We start from the raw sequence: 19,617 nt of genomic DNA on the forward strand, positions 1-19,617 counted from the left end.
CCACTTGAATTATTAAGCAAATACAACTAAGGAAACCAACTGGTTAAAGTTGGAAGCAAAAAAAGCAGACGTCATAATCCCCGTTGCCATCAAGTTCCTGGTTATGGCCTAACTATGTGTCATTGCGTGTGCTCAACAATAAAAATCGGAACCTTCTGGAAGTTTTCAGACAACAAAAAGAAGTGTTGCATTTCTTGAATGATGAAATTGTAAAAGGAATGCTATTAGATTGTTGATGGATTTCAGTATCGTGTGTAAAATGAATTATTAATTATACTTAGATTATTGTATGTACTGCATTTTCGCAAGGCCACCCGTGTAAGATAAATAGGATTTCGAACGATATTATTTAACTGATCAATCGATGGAACTATATGTGGAGTAATCTGATTGTTTCTTCAATATCTGCTAGATATTGGATGGACGTAATTCAAAATCTGAAAATTTGGGATTATTCGGGAAATATGTTTTCTTGATAATATACAACAAATAAAGGTCAACACGTTCCAGAACTTAATAATATTCAAAGGGATTAACATCTTGAAAAGTCGTTGTTTACTAAAACAGATTTATCCCATTTTGTGTATAGTAGAAACTGAAGACGATAGTTCTCCAAAAATTAATTATTTTGAAGTTGAATCAAATTAATAGTTAAATTTTTTTTCTGTTCATTCGTTCCAGAAAAGAGGAAATTCAAGAGCTTTGATATGTCAGAGACAATATCTCTATTTGGTACAAACAGATAGAAATCGCCTGGCCATTTCATTTGAAGCTGAGTAATGAAAGTTGCGAACTTTTTATTATTCCTTCAGATGGGTTGATTTTAGATCATAGATTTGAATTTGGTGTACTAATAAATACTAGATATTGAATACAAAGTTAGGCACGGAATTTTTAACACTATTGAATGATGAAAGACCTACCAAATTCTAATTATACATTTTAAATTATAAGATGTATTTTAACTTGTAGGATATAATTTTTTTAAAACGTTTGTGTATGACAGTAATATCTTGTTATATCTTAGTTTAAATTTTAAGAAAGTGCTTTGTATAAGTTTTTCAGGAAATTAGAGACTTCATTTGAATATTTTTTTAAAACCGCGTTTGATATTAAACCATTAATCAAATAATCAAATTTTAAGAAATGAAAATGAAATTTGTAACTGAATGATGCCTTCAATTATAAAACAGCTTAATGCATTCATTTTCATAAGAATATTTATATTTTTAATTCGTATTTTAATACTGAATAGTCTTTTCTTCAGTTTGAATATTTTAAAAAAATAATAGACAACTTTTATAACCTAATCTAAGATCTATACACACTAAGTTTCTATTCTATAGAATAATAGTCCTGTGGCAGCTAAAAGTTAATAGTTTTTTTACTATTTTTTTAAAAAATGTTAAATGAATAATAAATGTTAAAAATACCCCCAAATTTGAAAACTGGCCTCTAAGGCCAAAGAATCATAAGTTTCATAAAGACTCAATTTTAAATATAAAATTGGAATGAAACAGTCATTAACATATTCAACTTTTATTATTACTGTTTTTTTTCTGCTTGAATCTAAATAATATAAAACTTAGTGCCATAAAATTAATATGTGCATTAATAAGACTCTGAATAGAAAATCATTTTTGTCTTAAAAACTTTCAACTAATTTTTTTTGTCAATTTGGTGTGTTGTTAAATCTTTGCAAAAAATTACTATGTGGTAATTTTCTCACTGTTACATAATGACATTTATATCAATTCATGTTAAGTCAGAGTCAAGTGAAAAATTAAAGGAGTTCCATACTTTATTTAATATGTTACCATCGGTTACAATGTAAAATACATTATTCAATGTGTCTGTGATCTAATGTCTGTTGCTGTATTTACATTTGACGTAAAATTTTTGAGTTAAAAAAAGAAAGTAAGAAGACAATCTTTTATTAATCTTTTGAATATTTAATGCAAAAGAAAAAGATGATTGTTGTTAAAAAATTGTTTGTGAAAAGTTTACTGAAAATTTTTGAATCATTAAAAGTAAAAGCTGGAAAAATTTGAAGGAAAACGTTTGAGTCAGTTTTTTCATCATATTCTGCATAGCCTTCGTTAAGATTCCTTCAAAGCATTAATGTTTGAATTTATTAACTAATCTGTAAAAATTTTAGTATATATATATATTATTAAAAATATATAAATTATTTAAAAGAAATTAACTAAACCTATTATAAATTCTAAAATCGACATTATAATTTAGATAACAATTATACAATCGTGTAAAAGAAAACGATATTAGATAAATTAGATAAAGTATCAGAATTTATAAAAAAAAGTTTTTTAAACTTAATTAAAATTATAAATAGAGAGATTTTAAAGCCACAATAATCAGTTAGAATCATCTTGGCCAAATGTTTTAGAGAAACAAAAAAATGAGAAAAAAGAAAAATATTATATAAAAATCTACAACTTGGGTCAAAACAAAACTTTGCGATACTCAGTTTTATTATTATTAATTCCGCTAACTATAAGGAATTCAAATGTAATGTATTCTCATGAATTTAGATTAAACAAAATATCTTTAAAAATGAAATTATATTCAAAATTATTGATAAAGATATTTTTTTTTCAATAGAAAAAAATCAAATTTATTGAAATGAATTCCATGTCATTGTATGTTTAAATAGTGCAGATGAAACCTTCCTGATATGGAGAATTAATTCTAACATAGAAAGAAAGTTCATTTTGAAGCTAATGAAACTAATTTTAAACATAAACATATTGATCAATATGTGAAATAATTCTGTTAATTCGATATTTATAACATAGTTAGACAGGAAATGAGCAATTAAATATTTTTGAATTTAAAAACTTTTATTAAGAGAAATGAATTATTTCTCCCCAAAAATATTGATATCTGCTGTGCTTTCCTACTACTCACTTGTTTTAATCATATTTCTTTTATGTAAGTGAGCACTACAGAGTCGTCTGTTTAAACAATATAGGCGTAAAGTTCCATAACATAAAGGTTTAGATTTAAACCCGAAAGGACGCATTCCCTAAAAGGCAGGTGAAACCTATTTGAAATATAAACAAATTGACATAAGCACGAACATTCCTGCAAATTCAAAATTCTTCTTTTTCAAGTTGTATGAAGAGCGAACCTTCAAATGCTGTCGATTTATGAAGGTGAGCAGATGCAGCCATTTACACACAAAATGCGACTTAAGAGTTTTCGTTTCTCTCCCTTTTAGCGTGTAATTTATGTTACCACTCAGTATACTGAGTAAATAAAACGTGCTCTGTTTCATCGGAAGTTAGATTTCGCAAATCAGTCGCGATACCTTGAGTTGCTAAATGTGTGTGACGCGATGTAAAAGAGTAAAAAGCACATTCGACGATATTTGACAGTGAACCGCAAATTCATGGCAAAGAACAAAAATCCCACACTAAAACTGCAAATAAATAAGAATCTTCCCGCTTCTCCGCCGTTATCATAGCTTTCCTCTGATTGGTGTAAGGATCTGTGACGTCATCTTACTACTGGACGTGATGTTACATCGGTGTTTTATTTTTTCACGTGTTGGTTCAACAAAGTGTATTTTCTCTGTGGTTTTCATTTAATTGCGGGCATAATTCAAGGTAGCAAGCTTATATATTGTTCCGTTCTCCACTAGTCTCAGGATCATTCTTGTTTGTTTTCTCCTCGCCAGATTCGCATGGCTGTCATCGGATGCGGAGCGCTTCTTAGAAATCAACTTTAAGGAAATCTTTGACAGTGACTTTGTGAAAGTTCAGAATTTTCGTCGCTCGATATTTTATCGGGCGAATTGTTAGTTTTGAAGTGAATTATTTTTACAACAGTTTTTTTGAAAGAAATATAAACTGTGTTATTTTGAAATCTACGGTTTTGAAGATGTTAGCGAAAGTGTGTCTCGTCGGTCCTAAAGGTAAGTGTCACTTTAGATTTCTCATTGCATATCTTCCCTATTTCTTGCCGTAAGATTTTTTTTTCGACTTATGGATAAAGTGCTTTGTTATTTGGCATAAAGCATATTTGTGTGCATTTGAATTAATATTCAAATTTCTTCCATTTTTGTTATGCTGTGCGTTAAAATGCATTTATCTATCTTATCATATAAAAATCAGAAATAATTTTATTCAATTATGAGCTCGAATGAATATTTTGTTTATATAAAAGTTTATTTTTATAATTTCTAAAGATTAAAAGATTCCGTTTCTAAACTACAAAAAACTGAAAAATAGTTGTTTCTTGAATTTTTTCTTCTTTTTAAAAACGAAAGAAAAAAAAATAAACATGGTTATTTGGCAAAAACACTTCGTTACCATCCATTTAATATAGTATAAAATTGTTTCAACCTTATAAAATAACTGAAAGTAAAAAACAAAGCTAGAATAGTTTAAAGCGTGACTTAGTCATGCGAGAAATTTTGACATTCACTTACCTTGAAAATCTCTGGAGATCGGATTATTGCATTAATTCTTTTGACACAGAATTGGGAAATATAGTAAACTAGAGCTGAAAAACTTAATTTTATGATGTTTTAATCCTTAACACATTTTAATTGATTATTGTGGTAATTCTTCTTATCTGTAATTTTTATTCCCTTTATTCCTTTTTGAAGCAGAAAGATATAAAAATATTTTGCCAACTTCTTTTTTTCCCAGATAAAAACTTTCATGATTTTGTTTCTATATCGAATGACAATGCAAATGATTTTTTTTTATTTTGAATAAATACGTTTTTTGCTCTTTTTGTTTTAAATTATTTTCGCTTTTTAAATGACAGTTTTGTTTAAATTACCAACCTTAATATCGAGTAAAATATATAATGCAATCAAAGGAGTTGAATTTTTTTCGTGAAATATAAATTTTTTCGGCCATTATATTTTCATGTCGAACTATGAATATTTCAGAAATATTTTATATTAAGTTATGAAAATCATGTTTTATTTAAATGAACTACAATATGACATATTGTTATGAATTGAAAATAATGTTGAAGGAATAATAGTTTGTAGAAATGGGAACTATATTTTCAAAACTATTAGTAATTCCGTCTTTTCCAGCCATTTTTCATCTTTAAATCTTGTCATTAAAATAAAAGTTGTATTGCTGCCTGTGAATGGATTTGATACTAAAATTTAGCTAGAAAAAATGGATTAAGATTGTAAATCAGATAAGGCCCCTTTCAGAATTTAGACAATGCGTGACTAATATGTGAAATGAAAATCTAAAAACTGAAACATTTTCTTTTACGTTTAAATGGAACGATTATTGAATCCTACGTAAGTAAAATAAGGACAAAATTTAGTTTTCCACTGTGCCATTCTATTCTTTAGTGGGAAAATTTCATTCCTAAATCATAAAAGTATTGCGCTTTCTAGAAAATAGTATTAAATATAGCAGAGAAGTCTTTCTAAATGTTGCAAATGAATAGATGCTAGACAGAAAAATCTTACCAGTGAGTATCTTAAATAATTCAGTTTATTTATCTATAAATTTTCCATGCATAGTGGGATTCTAAAGCTTGATTTTGGATTATTTCTAGCTTCATTTTAAACATTTCTCCATACTCTAAAATGCATATAAAACAACGCCTTATCAAAAATTGATTAATACACATGGATAAAATTTACGAATAGTTAGAATGAAGAAAAAAAACGCCGCAGGAGGGACAATTGAAATGGAAATGCCATTGATGAGTTTAACCTTGAACTGCGTTCCGTTTTTGAATTAGCAAGTAATGGTCAGAATTTTAAGGCATTGGAATGTTATCAAACTGAAGCAGAGGTATTTTTGATTCTGATAATTTATTGTTGAATATATTTATTGACTGGATATGTTATTGCCGGCACGCATTTACTAATCTAATCTTGATGAGCTCATTTTTTTTCTTAAGACTCTAAGTGGCAGGAGTTTAATTTGAAAAGTAACAGTAAATATTCCATTTATTATTTGATGCATGTCATTAGACAGTAATGTTTCAAACGACTGACCTCATATTAAAAATGAATTGAAGGATGAGTATTATTTTGAAGGTAGATAAGATAAGACAGCATTTTATAGAAAATTAAAATTAGGGTATTCAACTTTAAAATGACCAGCAAAAGATAGAAGATAAAAAGAGTTAAAGATATAAATTATTTTCATTTCCTTGTAAAGAAATGTACGACTTGGCATGTAGAGATATATTTATTAAAAATCAAGCATTTCAGTTATTACCATTATTATATTCATTTCTAGGTCAATGTAAAATAGATTTATGCAAACTATTTATTGTTTATTTCTAAATATTTTGTTGTCTACGAAGAGGAATGTAAATATGGTATTGTACCGTATGATTGTACACTAAATAGGGCATTTGTTGACATCATTTTCTTCAAAAGGATGTATTTTCTATCGAAATCAGTAGAAATATTAAGAACTATTGAAGATTGTTTGAAAGTGGGATCTTTAATATATACCCGCAATGACGACAAAGTAGTAAAGTCGTTTAGATTGATTCTCACTTTCGCTGAAAATACATGTTATATGCAAAGGTTCGCCATATTGAATTTCAGAGTTGCCGATCGCCTCTTGCTGATGTACAGTAGACGTTTGGAAAATATGAAGCTCAGATGCAGCCATTTTTGACCTTGGGTCGAAGATACAAGAATCATCCCTGTTTGCTTGAGTACAATTTCAAAACCGAATATTAATTTAATTCTACTAACATATTTCTCCAAACATAATTAGAAAAATGCTGCATATACCGGTTATCGTGCATAAAATGCATCTAATTTTATCCGAATCGATTCGCTTTGATGAAATAAAAAAGAAAGAACCTAACGTTATTAATGTTTTTGATAGTTTACTTTTGAACAACTTTGCATTTCAAATACACATTTACGTGCTTCGGGGTATTATCATTAAAAGCAGGTGTTTTATCCCAACTCGAGAGTACTTTTCAGCACCATAAAAGAACAATCTCTTTCTCAATATCGCCTGCTCTTCTTCGTGTAAAATGACTTCGCAATGCGCATTTTTCTTTTACTTTAAATTATACTTTGTCTAATTATTTTTGTTCGTACACATACGAAAATTCTAAAAATTATTTTTTACACCAAAAAAGATTAAAATTTGTTTCATAAATATTCCTGTGCCATACGCAAACCACTATCATTATAGCCACTATTAAGACCACTATCAGCCACTTTTAAACATGGTTCTTTCATCTGAATAATTAGATGAAAATAAAATTCTTAAGATATAAGAATTAAATAAAATTCTTAATTAATAATAATTTCTATATTGCCAAAAATGTAAAGTTATTCGCCAACTATGAAACTCAAGAAATGAAAGCATTTCAAAACATTTTTCTTGAAATATGTATTAAAAGTGTTTCACGATGTAAATTTGATAACATTCGCCTATTAGCTTCATTTCATCATTTTAATCGTCTGACTTGAGTACTATTCATTTGCTAAGAATTCTTGATAACCAAGTTCTTTTCGATAATGAATGAATTGAGCATACATGGACCGATCAGCCACTCTCTATTTATAATTTGTAGTCCCTTGTTAGGACAACTAGAGTGTTTTGATGGATCAAATTAGATAAACTCGTCATCGCTCCCCTATCTCGTTTAAGATTTCTGAACCATTTACCTTCAACGTAGGTTCAAATAATGATTTGCGTAAATTCGAAAGAATAATCTTAATTACCTAAGATGAAACTCAGATGAAGTCATTGAAGAATTTTCAGTGCTAAGAATGACATAACTAAGAAAGAATTTGAAAGTGATAGAGATTATTAAGAACATTTTATTCTTAGATACTTTATTTGGTTTTGAAGAATGTTATTTAAAAAAGTTCTTGGAATTTCTATTGGTTTTTAGAAAAATTAGTTTAAGAGGTTTGAAGTTAAAAAAAATCTTTTTATGCAAGATAATTGCGTTATTATTCTTGAAAATGAAAAGTAGAAGCACTAATACATTTAGTTAAATATCCATTCCTTTTTTTTAAATCTGAAAATGAAAGAAGGATATTCAATGTGTGCATTTTTTTTGTAAAAGAATGGATTATATTTAAAAAATGTAGTTTCATAAAGAATTTTGTCAATCTGATTTCTTCTGAATAAAAAGTCCGGTTCCTAAATATTTAAAAAAAATCGATTTAAGATAGAAGTAAACGAAATTTGCTTTTTACTATTGTGACGCACTATACCCTAGCATCTTTTTGTTTGCTTTCAATATAATTACCTAGAAATGTTAAATTTTTGTTATGTAGATAAAGAACGCTTCTTTTATCTTATTACTGTGGGATTTTCATCACATCAGTTTTCCTTTACGTCTTGGTTTCATTCAATCACAATTCATCGTCATTTTTTTTTTCTATAACAAAATCATGCTTCAACGGCGTGACTCAAAAATATTGTTACTTTTTTTTTTAAATCTTTTTCATAAAAGAAATCTGTCAGAGCACAAAGGCATATACAATACTTTCTTTGTAGGTGTTTTGATGCCTCTCCAGGATAGAAAGTGAAATTTTTTCAATCATGTTTTGATCTTAAGACCTATAATTATCATGTGAATTGAACTAAAATGACTGAATTTTCTCATTTTCATATTAGTTGATCTAGACCTATAGGAGCAATCCGGCGCGGTGGCCCTGCAAGTTCATTACATAAACTGATAAAATTATAAAAGAAATATAAACGATGAAATAGTCAATTGAATAAAATAAAAGAAAACTAAAATACAAACAAAAAAGCCCAGTTACATATTTTGCTTATGCTTTCACAATATTCCTTTCAGCGATTTTCATTTGTCACAAAGATATTCTGTATAGCCAAAATGTAACGTGAATTATAATCCTTCAGAAGTTAGCTTTTATCTGAATTAAACGTTTTAAACCATTTTATAAATATGAGTTATTTACTCATAAATTTACTGACAGTTAAAAAATGAGATGATCTGTGACATTTAATTTAAATTCGGAACAGGCACGAGGCACCTTGATGTAAACCAAAGCCGAGAGCATATATTTTATGGAGGATATTAGCAGTAAAATGAAAATGTTGAAATTGGATCAAATTTCGATTTTCTATGGGAACTCTCCTACTTTAAGTATTTAAAAGGATAATAAATTAGTTTAAATCACCCAATTTTCATTTGTACACCGTGTCTTTCTTTCTTTGTATATTTTTTTCCAATTTTGAATGAATAACGAATCTAAAAAGCGATATCGCGAATAAAGCGTAATTAAGCCAATACACTTTTACACTACATCTTTCATGCTCTAAATACCTAAACAGCTTTGAATACAAATTAACCTATATGGAAATGAAATTCGAAGCAGTAACAATCAACTGAGGTTCCAAGGATGAAGCATAGTCAATGTGATCAATTAAAAAGAAAACACACATTATTCTCGATACTGGAACAGAAACCACCCACCAATATAAAATTTTACTAAAAATAGATAAATTTTTAAACGCTAAAAGATTTTTAGATAGAAATTTGTCACAAGCAATTAAGATATTGTGGTAAATCATGTAAAATATTCATTTCATGACGATAATAACAAGCATTATTAAAAAAGAGCGAAATAATCATAATATAGAGTTTTCTTTGAAAATAAGATTTTTATGATTTGCATTTGATATCCTTTAAAAATATCTCTATGCATTTTCTTACGTTTTTTTTTATAAATCAAAAACCATGAAGCAACAGTTTCTTCAATGAGTGCTTCAGAATTTTGTTTGTCAAAACAAGGTCGTAAATTAATCCAAGTCATCTAGTTTTAAGATGAAACATCATCCTTTTACATCAAAATTTTTTTCGTTCACTTTTTTTTCTTACTTAGAACAAATAACATCCATTTGTGATAATCGATACTTGGGGCTCATTTCAGGTTGATACCATTATTTTTTTATTTTATTGGCTTCAGTTCTGTTTTCCAACCTTGCACCTGTAAGAATGATTTCTGTCTCGTCTGAATGGGCAGTTTTCTTTTTCCAATGTCATGTTTTCTTTTACTGTCAAGATCGAGGATTTTTATTCCCAATGTCAAACAATGTCATTATGACTGCATCTTAGCTCTAACAATGCTCAACAACTTAGGGCGATCTGAGACTCAACTAAACAATGTGTGAATATATATGATCTAATGCTTTCTTCAAGGTGAATTTTATGATGAGTTTAGATCGGCGTCTAGCAAATTTTATTTTGAAGGCCTTTTGGCTGTTTCACGTGAATACCTCACGATTTTACGTTGTCATACTCATTCATGATTATTCTTATGAGAGTCAAGACGCAGTTGTCATGCGTTGTTTGTGTTTCGATTGGAGCAAACAAACCGAAATAGAAAACAAAACATGTTTCACCTTGTTGAAATCGATCAAAACTGACTGAAATTGTCAATATTCATGTCTGTAACTCAGATGTATGGCAGAGTAGACTTCAAAAATTTGAGTTATAACTGAAGGATGCAGAAAAATACGAGAACCACATTTCTTAAATAAAAAGGTGTCTATTTCATATCATTGAATGTATTTTCTGTTTCTGCGAGATAATTTTTTCAAAATTTCATTTAAAACATTATTTAACTCATTTTTCACAGAAACAGAAACTTCAGATTTTTATAAACATATTTAAAGTTATTTAAATTTTGATTCACTTTTGCAAGCAGGAAAAATTATGTTTGAGGCTTTTAAAAAAGTAACAAACAGCGATAGCACAAGCACTAAATCTGTACTAAATTTGCATTGCCTTATGCTGCTAATATTCAGAATCGCTATTTGCAGATGTTATTGACTATTCTCTATTTGTCTGCTGTCTTCGGTTGATTACTAGTAGTTGATGATATTGATTATTTTCGTCACCGTTGTCTTATTTATATGATTATTTGCTGAAAAAAAACAGACTAAAGTTGCATTTATCAGTAATTGATGCTACAAATAATTTATAATGTCATGTTTATACTTAAGTAGTTCAGGAATTAAGTTTATGGTTTTACAATTGTTACTTAATCTGACATTTACCGGACTGGAATCTCAGACTCACCAAATGTATGTCTTTCATTTTATGTTTCGCAGATACAGTGATTTGTGAGCTTCTGTTTTATTTTTCTGGTATTTTGTATAATTATAAAGGCTGGATAAGTGTTGCAATTTATACTGAAATGATTGTAATAGCAACTGGCGCATTCAAAGCTTTCTATGATAAAGGCTGCCCGTTTCAAAAGCGTAGAAAATCTTTTAATAGCCTTAGCTTCATGATCAGTTCGCTCATGAAACGGTAATTACTCTTAAATACTTGGCTCAAAAAGTTTCAATAATTCCTGCTATTAAAACTTAATACGTTAATGAAAAATTGATGAAAAAATGAAATATTTATTATCAAAACATTGTGTAGAAGGATTTCCAAATACTAGGGAAATATTAATTGAATAGGATCTATATCAAGATTTTCCATTATTCAAACATAAAACGACTGAAATTTGAGTAGAGATTTAAGAATAATACAAAAAAGTTTTCTTTGAATATTTCAGAGAAATAACAACATCGGCGCTATTCTGAACCCTTCATTTAATGGCAATGCACACACACACACACACACACACACACACACACACACACACACACACACACACACACACACACACACACACACACACACACACACACACACACACACACACACACACACACACACATATATATATAATGAACAATTGTTTTTAGGTTTTAAATAGATTATAAATATATATTAGCACATTGATGGAGAGAGCAAAAAGACTTCTTCTCCAGTTGCATGTGCTACAAACGTGCTCATGCAGTCGATCGCCTTCAAAGCTCTCGTTTGTTTTCAAGTACAGTATTATAGAAGCGGTAGTATTATGTAATGCTTTCCATTTGGATTTTGTTTATACTGAATGCGCTCTTATGATGTTTTATATAAGATCCTATAATAAAATCTAATCAGGTTGTAAGAATCTTAAAATAGAAAGCATTTTGTGGTTTATTATTAAGTTGTTTAACATTGAACTAAGTTGTTTAACATTTAAACTAAAGGTTTCTTTTGATAGTTAATTTAAAACGATGTGTCAGCATTGTGGAAAACGAAATGGAGACTGTAATGATTTTCTTGTTTTTGATAATTAACTACTTCTTGAATTTAATTTCCTTTATGATAGATATAATTAAAGATGAAAATAGTTATATGTCGTATTCATTTTTTATATATTTCGATTTTAAAATCATCTTTTCAATATTAGTTACTTTATTTTGAATGCAAATTACGAAAATCTTAATTTAAACCCATTTAGTACAAAACTATTTATTCAGAAATGCATTTAAACAAATTCAAGACTCATTTAAAATTCTAAAGAAACTTTTCAGCATATTATCCATAAATAAAATAACATTCTGTAGAACTAGTCTTAAAACATTATTCATCAGATATCCAAGAGAATCAACTCAACCATTTTGTTTTAAAGCGTAGATTGATTACTTAAAATGCAACTTTTTGTAAAGAATCTCCATGATATTCTAGTGGATAATATCATAAGCTCATAGTTGAGCGGATATTCGAACTACCATTCACATTTATAGTTTTTGATTTGAGTTTCAAATGTTCGGAGATGAGGAAAAAAGCTGAAAAAAAGTTTTAATATTTCTAAACAATAAAATATTATGTATATGTGAATTTTCAAATTATAAAGGACAACAAGTTGTGCATGGAATTTCACATTTGATAACATCAATAACTTTCTTGATGACTGAAATTATTGATGTTTTTCAATATTGAAGATTATCCGATCAATCCGAGAGAACCTCCTAGGAGGCATCTCTAAAATAAGGATCAGAATCTTCCGACATGGTGGCTGATTCTCGCCGCCCTCGTGGATGCAGAAACGGTGTTGGATTGGCTACCCGCTACCGATGGCGGGGAGTGCCTCTTACGGTAGAGTTTGCAAGGTAGTTGGTTATAACCCTTTGGATTGAACTGTAGTTCCCGCCAATGCTGTCGTGGCGCTCCGATAATTTAGATTTTTATGTGTGCTGCAAGACGGCTTGGAGTAGTCGATTGTGACCAAAGTGAGAAGCGAACCATGCAGTTATCTAAGACTATGAAGCAAACCAGGCAATTATCTAATCCGTATTGCATTTAATACAGAAAATTTCTTGAAGACTTATTTTTATAAAAAAATGAAAATATAATACTTTTTAGTCTTCTCTCTTTATAACTGTATTTAATATAAATACGCATTCGTAATGTTAGGGTTTCTTTTTCAACCAAATTTAATCACTGAAACGTTTACAGAGTTAAATGTACCCTAGAAATCCGAGGAGACAGCAAAAAAATTTAAGCGAAGACAAAATGTTAAAGATGGGCACGAAAATTCGATGTAGTGCTAAGTTAATAAACTATTTAAGAAAAAAGATTGTTTTTTAAATAACATTTCATGTCCTTTTTCACATTGTAATTATATTTTTCATTTTACATGGTTACTGCTGTGCCTATATAAAAATGAAGTTGAATTATTTTAAAAAAATTGGACAACAGATTTGGTCAAGAGGACAAGAAGGGGAAAAAACCCTAAGGAGGGGACATGATAAATGAACACATTTTATTAAAATCTGCAACTCAATATTGTAGATATAGAGCCGCCTTGAACTTTATATATTCTTTCAAATATAACGATTCAGTAACTAATTCCTCCGCCAATTACTGTCAAGATACCTTAAAAATTTCTGGTTGTGAAATTTACTCACAAATTTATGATAAAGTCAAAAATCCATAACAATCAGAATTAATTAATGTTTCATGACACTTTCTTTAAAATTTGAACTGTTACCGAGCAGGATAAAATTTTAGTAAAATAACATATATTAGATAGCTATAACGTTTTAAATGACTGGTATAAGATTATATTATATAAGACTTATATAGGATTCTGGAAATAAGAATGTACCATAAAAAAAGAAAGGTGAAACATTTGGAAACAATTAAGCATTTCAATTATCTATAAAACACTATCTTCCAATTCTCGGAGAAATGACGTATCAATTCATTCTCACGTGATATACGTCAAAAGAACCGAGTCAGTTTAATTGTGAAATTCATTGCAGTTGATACGTTGTATTATGCCACACTTAATACAGCGTAATACAACTTTCAGTTTCCGCGGTGATGTTAATCACGTTTCTATGAAGCCACGTGAATTGACTTCCTTGAAACTGATCAATTCATTCATTTATGGAAAGGCATGTACAAGAAAAAGCACAGATTTTGTTTTATTTCCTGATGCGATAATTATAACATTAGAATTTGTAAGCATTGCAATCAAAAGAACGATGAAATTACAACAAAAATAATACATTTTTTTGCTGAATCAATTTTTAAAGAGAAGTGCTGTCAATATCATCAGAAATGAATAAAATTCATAGAACTACGTAATTATTCATAATATCATGCAAATAAAACCTCAAAATCAAAATCAAACATCTTATTCTGTGGACAATAGAAAATGAATCATGATCTTGGTTTGAGGAATATGAGATAATTCAATTCAGAATTATCTTTAGATTTCATCAATCATTTTTCATTATCTGAAGGCATGATATGAAACCTGTTTTCTGCTGCTTTTAGGTATGGTACTCGAAAAATAGTAAATTACGTTTCAGCAACATTCAGAATAGGTTTTGAAATTTCAGGTAATCTTTTGATTCATTAATGGCTGAAATATTCTTGAATTGTTCAAATGGAATAAATCTAACGTAACAGAAACGGCTAAGAATAAGATTTTAATTTAATTCTGACTATTTTAGTTTTGATTTGATTTGCTGAAAGATTTGGATAGGAAATACATAAATATCATATCTAATAATCATGGCATTTGATGACAATTGTATAATAAAGAAATTCTGTCATGTCTTATACGCTTTAAAAACAAAAATTGAAGTGGGATTTCCAAAATAATTTCTTAATATATGCTATTGTAGTCTGGTTAATGCTTCCAAGTAGGGTTATATATAAAAAAAGTCTCGGGTATTTAATAATAGAGTCTTTAAAGAAGAAAGAAGTCTCAAATTATCCTTTTAAAATTCGGATTCTCTCGAAGAAGCGGGTAAGAATTTTACTTTTATGAAGGTTTTAGGAGAAGAAAATGTGAACCCTTTGAAATGCTTGTATGATTAACCTTCGTTCATTAGTCCTAATAAAGTCACATAGTAAACTTAATACAAAGCATCAATAAGCTTTAAGTTTCATGACAATAAATTCGAAACAAAGCATCGGTCAGAAAAGCAAAATTATCCAGGGCATGATTAGAAGAAAAAACAGAAAGATTATTTTCAACTTTACGGTGCAATATCTATACGAACCTTGAAAAAATTATTTTAATTCTGTGTATGCACTTCAATTAAGTAAAGGAAGTCCTCTCAATTTTCTTTATAAGAAATGTTAAAATATTAGTATCTTTAGAGGAAGTCTTTACATTTCTTGATTTGTTGCATATTTTAAGCAATATAAATAATATCTAATAAAAAAATCTAAAATATATAATCGATCCAAAAGTCTAAACTAGTCTCTGGTGGAAACCTAAATTTTTTTTATAAGAGAAAGAATGAAAATTTTGAAATAATTTCTGACCAATATGAGGCATTTCAATACGATTCTTGAAGAAGATAAATTGTGTTTTCCTCTAAGAAATGCTCTTTTTCTTCTGCGGTGGAGTATGAAAGTTTAGATTCAATTTTGAAATAGCATCTACTGCTACTTCTTTCCAACCGTTGCGTTTTCTCCGTTCTATTGAATATCTATGCACATATACAATTGTCTTTAACGTGATAGAAATTCCTTGTTTGTTGTGCCTTCACCATAAACTGAAATTATGGAAATAAAATGGCAAAGAAATCTTACAGTTTTTTTGTATATCATGCATTCTGTATTGTAAAATTTTCGAAATTTAAAAATAGATATAATAAAAATAAAAAATCTCACAGTAAGTTAAGTTCTATTTTCATGCCCTATTTCTCCAATAAATTGTACAATAAAAGAAGGGAAGTTTCAAAATTTTAAACCTTGGCCATATGACGAGGTCGAGATAGCAAATTCTCTTTCTTACTGGTCAAAATTAAGATTCTGTCATTAGACCATCAACTTCCCATCATTTAGAGAATAATGTTTGAAATTTTGGAAATTTTTATTAAAGCTAAATGCTATCAAATTCTTTAACGTTTTGCGTTTGCTATGAGCATGGCATATATAATTTTTCTTTCCACAGATTCTCTTAAGAGTTAAATGCATTTTGAATTCTTTTAAAATGATATCTTGATTTTTATATCCTAAGTTTTGATACTCTATCAAACACTCCTTTACTTAACTTGATTGAAAAAAATATGGAAATTTAGAATCGATTTTTCACTCCCCTCTTGTGCATTCTTGACAAATTTTAATATTTTCAGAATTAATTATCATTAAATCAATTAATTTAATTAAATTTAAATTCCAAAGAGTGGAGCCACCGGGCAATGAATTGAAGGAAAAAAATGGATCTCAAGATTATAAAATTCTTTTATTATAACGAATTATAAATTAAAGACAAAAATTGAAAATAATTAGAATAAAAAGAGTTTTCTGCTTTTTAAGACACTTAATAAAAATTAGTTTTAAAATCTGTTTTTATTAAATTTATTACAACATGCATTGCTACAAAAATATCTTTGCAGTAAAATATCGAAATGTAAGATTATTTAATTAGAAACAGTCTTACATATTTAGTTTTATTAATCCCGTAATTGCAGAGTTTATTACTTTAAGTATCTTCTAATTTTTACTCTTGTTTATTTCTCTTATTAACTACCTGGTGGCATTCCTAGTACGGAATGAAAATTTAATTTCATGCGTAATGAATTGATAATTAACTTCTGAAAATATTAAAATAATGCATAGCAATCAAGAATACAAAAATATACGAAATTTTAAATCTCTATCACATTTGGAAGAGAATTCCATTTGATTACGATATTTCTTGTTTACAAACACAAAAAAAGGCATATTAAATTAAAGTGTTTAAAGATAAATATTTAATTAATGATTAAATAAAGAAAAAACTTTCATTTAAATAAATTATATGGAAATTTTCTTATAATTGAAGATGTTTGTCTTTTTTACTTGCAAATGTTGAAAGAAAAAGTCCATGAGTGAAATCTTACAATTTTAATATTTTTCTATGCAAGATCTCTTAAGATCAAAAGAAGTTTTTAGAAATTATGATACTTTCATGTATATTGCTGAAGTGAATTTTAGAATAATTTCGAACACTAAAGGTAAATAGAATTGGCAAATTCGAAAATTTCTCAAGAAATCAATAAAAACTCACATTTTTGATTATTATTTTCTATTATGTTTCCTTGTAAATCATTAATAGCTCTTTCAAAATATAAGAAGTTAACCCAGAAATTAACATGCAGATAGTTTTTCTTAAGATTCACAGCTTTTCACTAGACATATATATTGAATAGTTTCAGTTTTACAGTCTAAGGACTCCAAACATTTCGAAGGATTCTTTTTATTATTTTATCCCCATATTCCCATGGAATTATTGTTAATTTGCCTGGAACTAATGTATAGACTATTTGACGATTCTTCATGACATCACCGTACCAAACAAGCACCAAATATATGGTATAAGATGCCCTGAGATCAGCTTTAAAGAATTTAAAGCGCATTATTAAGTGGTAGATCAAGGGAAGAAGATGTCTAAACTTTGCGAAAAATAAAATTAAAAGTCAGTAATGCTTAAAAATGAAAAAAAAGTTTGTATTAGGATTATCTCTCGCCAAGACATGAATGCTTGAGAATGTGTCCTAATAAAAAAAATCTTTGAAAAGAGAAAGGAAGAAAGAAAACATCTATCTGAAATGCTTTTCCAATCCTACACCACCAAATAAACTTTCCCACGAAATCATTTTGATACTAGCGAATTATGAAAACAAATGAGAATTTCGAAATCAACGTTATTTTTACCTACCCAGTTTTGTAATTCTTGTTATACATAAATTAACATATCTGTTTACAATTTTTGATCTCTTTCTAAGCAATATGAAAAAATCTTTTTTTTTCCCTTATTGTATTTTTTTCATAATTATAAGGACACAATTGGATTTCGAAAACTGCAAATATGACACAGCACAAATAACTGAATAACACTTCCTTTTCGCCGAACTAACAGGTGGACAACTGGTATTAGAAGCTTCGATCGGGTGCCGTAATTACGACTCAAGTGACATTGCCATTTTTCGTTCACCGCCTTTCATTAATGAATGGGTGAAGCTCAAGGTCAAGTTGATGAGTAGAGTTTAAGTACTATTTCCTTTTAAAAAAGCGATCTTTGAAGCGCTTCTTGAATAAATATATAGATCGCTGCTTAGAGAGGAAAAAATGTTCGAGAAGTTCAAGTTCGAGTTTAAACCTTAGGGAAAGTACGGTATGCTTTTGAGAACTTTCGTTTGATGGTAGAGATATTTGTAATTATGCTCCACTCCAGTGTTCATTTTTGGTAATTTCTTTGCCATTTTATAACGGTTGTTGACAGTGTTTGGAAATTTCATTGGTTTTATGAAACGATCTACATGGAAAATCCTCCAGGTTTTTATGTATTTGTGGAGAAAATCGATATTTATTTATGACAAAAACTAGAAGGAATCTTATTTTAAATAACAAATATTTTAATTTTTCTTAGGGACTAAAAAATTAAAATATTTTAGGATCTCTCCTGTAAGTTTGCGTTTTTTAATTTGATAAATTAAAGCGATCAATAGTCTCAGATTAGCATTGACTTTTGTCCTATTGGATTGAAAAAAAATAACTCAGAATGTCATTTTATTATTATTAATTTGTATTACATGATAAAGCATTGTTTATTATAACTGGAAAGATAGGAAGAAAACTAGGACTATAGGAAGAAAAACTAGGACAAATTAATTTTAAATATAATAAATTACGAACGATATTCGAAAAAATTAATAAAAAATATAACAGTGTATTTTCTTTTAAGTTTGGCATTTAGCTATCATCCCTTACCTAAAAATGAAATCTTTTATGAGAAGAAGTTTTTCTGTGTATTCATATATGGTGTTCTGAAAAACATTGCTTTATTTAATGAGCTCGAGAATCCTCAAATTGTTTTATTTTGCTCAAAATTATTGCTATTCAAAACATCTTCTTCGTATTTTCGTACGCTCAGTTTTTCTCGAAAGAGTGTGATTTTTTTGTCAAAAGGTAGATAGAAAAATGACTTTAAATAATTTTGCACTAAGGACAAATTTTTCCTTGAATGGAAAACTTAATCGAATGCTTAATAAATTTAACAAAAGGAATTATTTTAAATATTAAAGAATCTTGCTGTCATTTTTTATTCGAATTTACTACCAGGTGCAACCCTGTATATAAGTAAAATTTGATTAAATGAATCGATTAACTGGTAATTAAGTTCTAAAAATATTAAAATACTTGATTGCAATAGCATAGAAGTGGGACAAGAACTTCACGAAGTAAGTGAGAAATTGATTAAAAAGTTCCAAATGATGAAATAAGTCAAGTTATACAAAAGTGCAT

General features: G+C 28.4%; 1 protein-coding gene across 1 annotated transcript in view; it reads left to right on the forward strand.

The window, feature by feature from the left end:
* Positions 1 to 3,246: 3,246 nt before the first annotated feature.
* Positions 3,247 to 19,617, forward strand: part of LOC129960468 (uncharacterized) — a 41,663-nt gene continuing 25,292 nt past the window's right edge. Inside the window, exon 1 of the mRNA XM_056073926.1 lies at positions 3,247 to 3,937. Coding sequence (XP_055929901.1) covers positions 3,904 to 3,937 — 34 coding nt within the window. The 5' untranslated portion in view covers positions 3,247 to 3,903. The remainder of the gene's footprint in view (positions 3,938 to 19,617) is intronic.

Source organism: Argiope bruennichi, chromosome X2, assembly GCF_947563725.1.
Source record: "Argiope bruennichi chromosome X2, qqArgBrue1.1, whole genome shotgun sequence".
Lineage (NCBI taxonomy): Eukaryota > Metazoa > Arthropoda > Arachnida > Araneae > Araneidae > Argiope > Argiope bruennichi.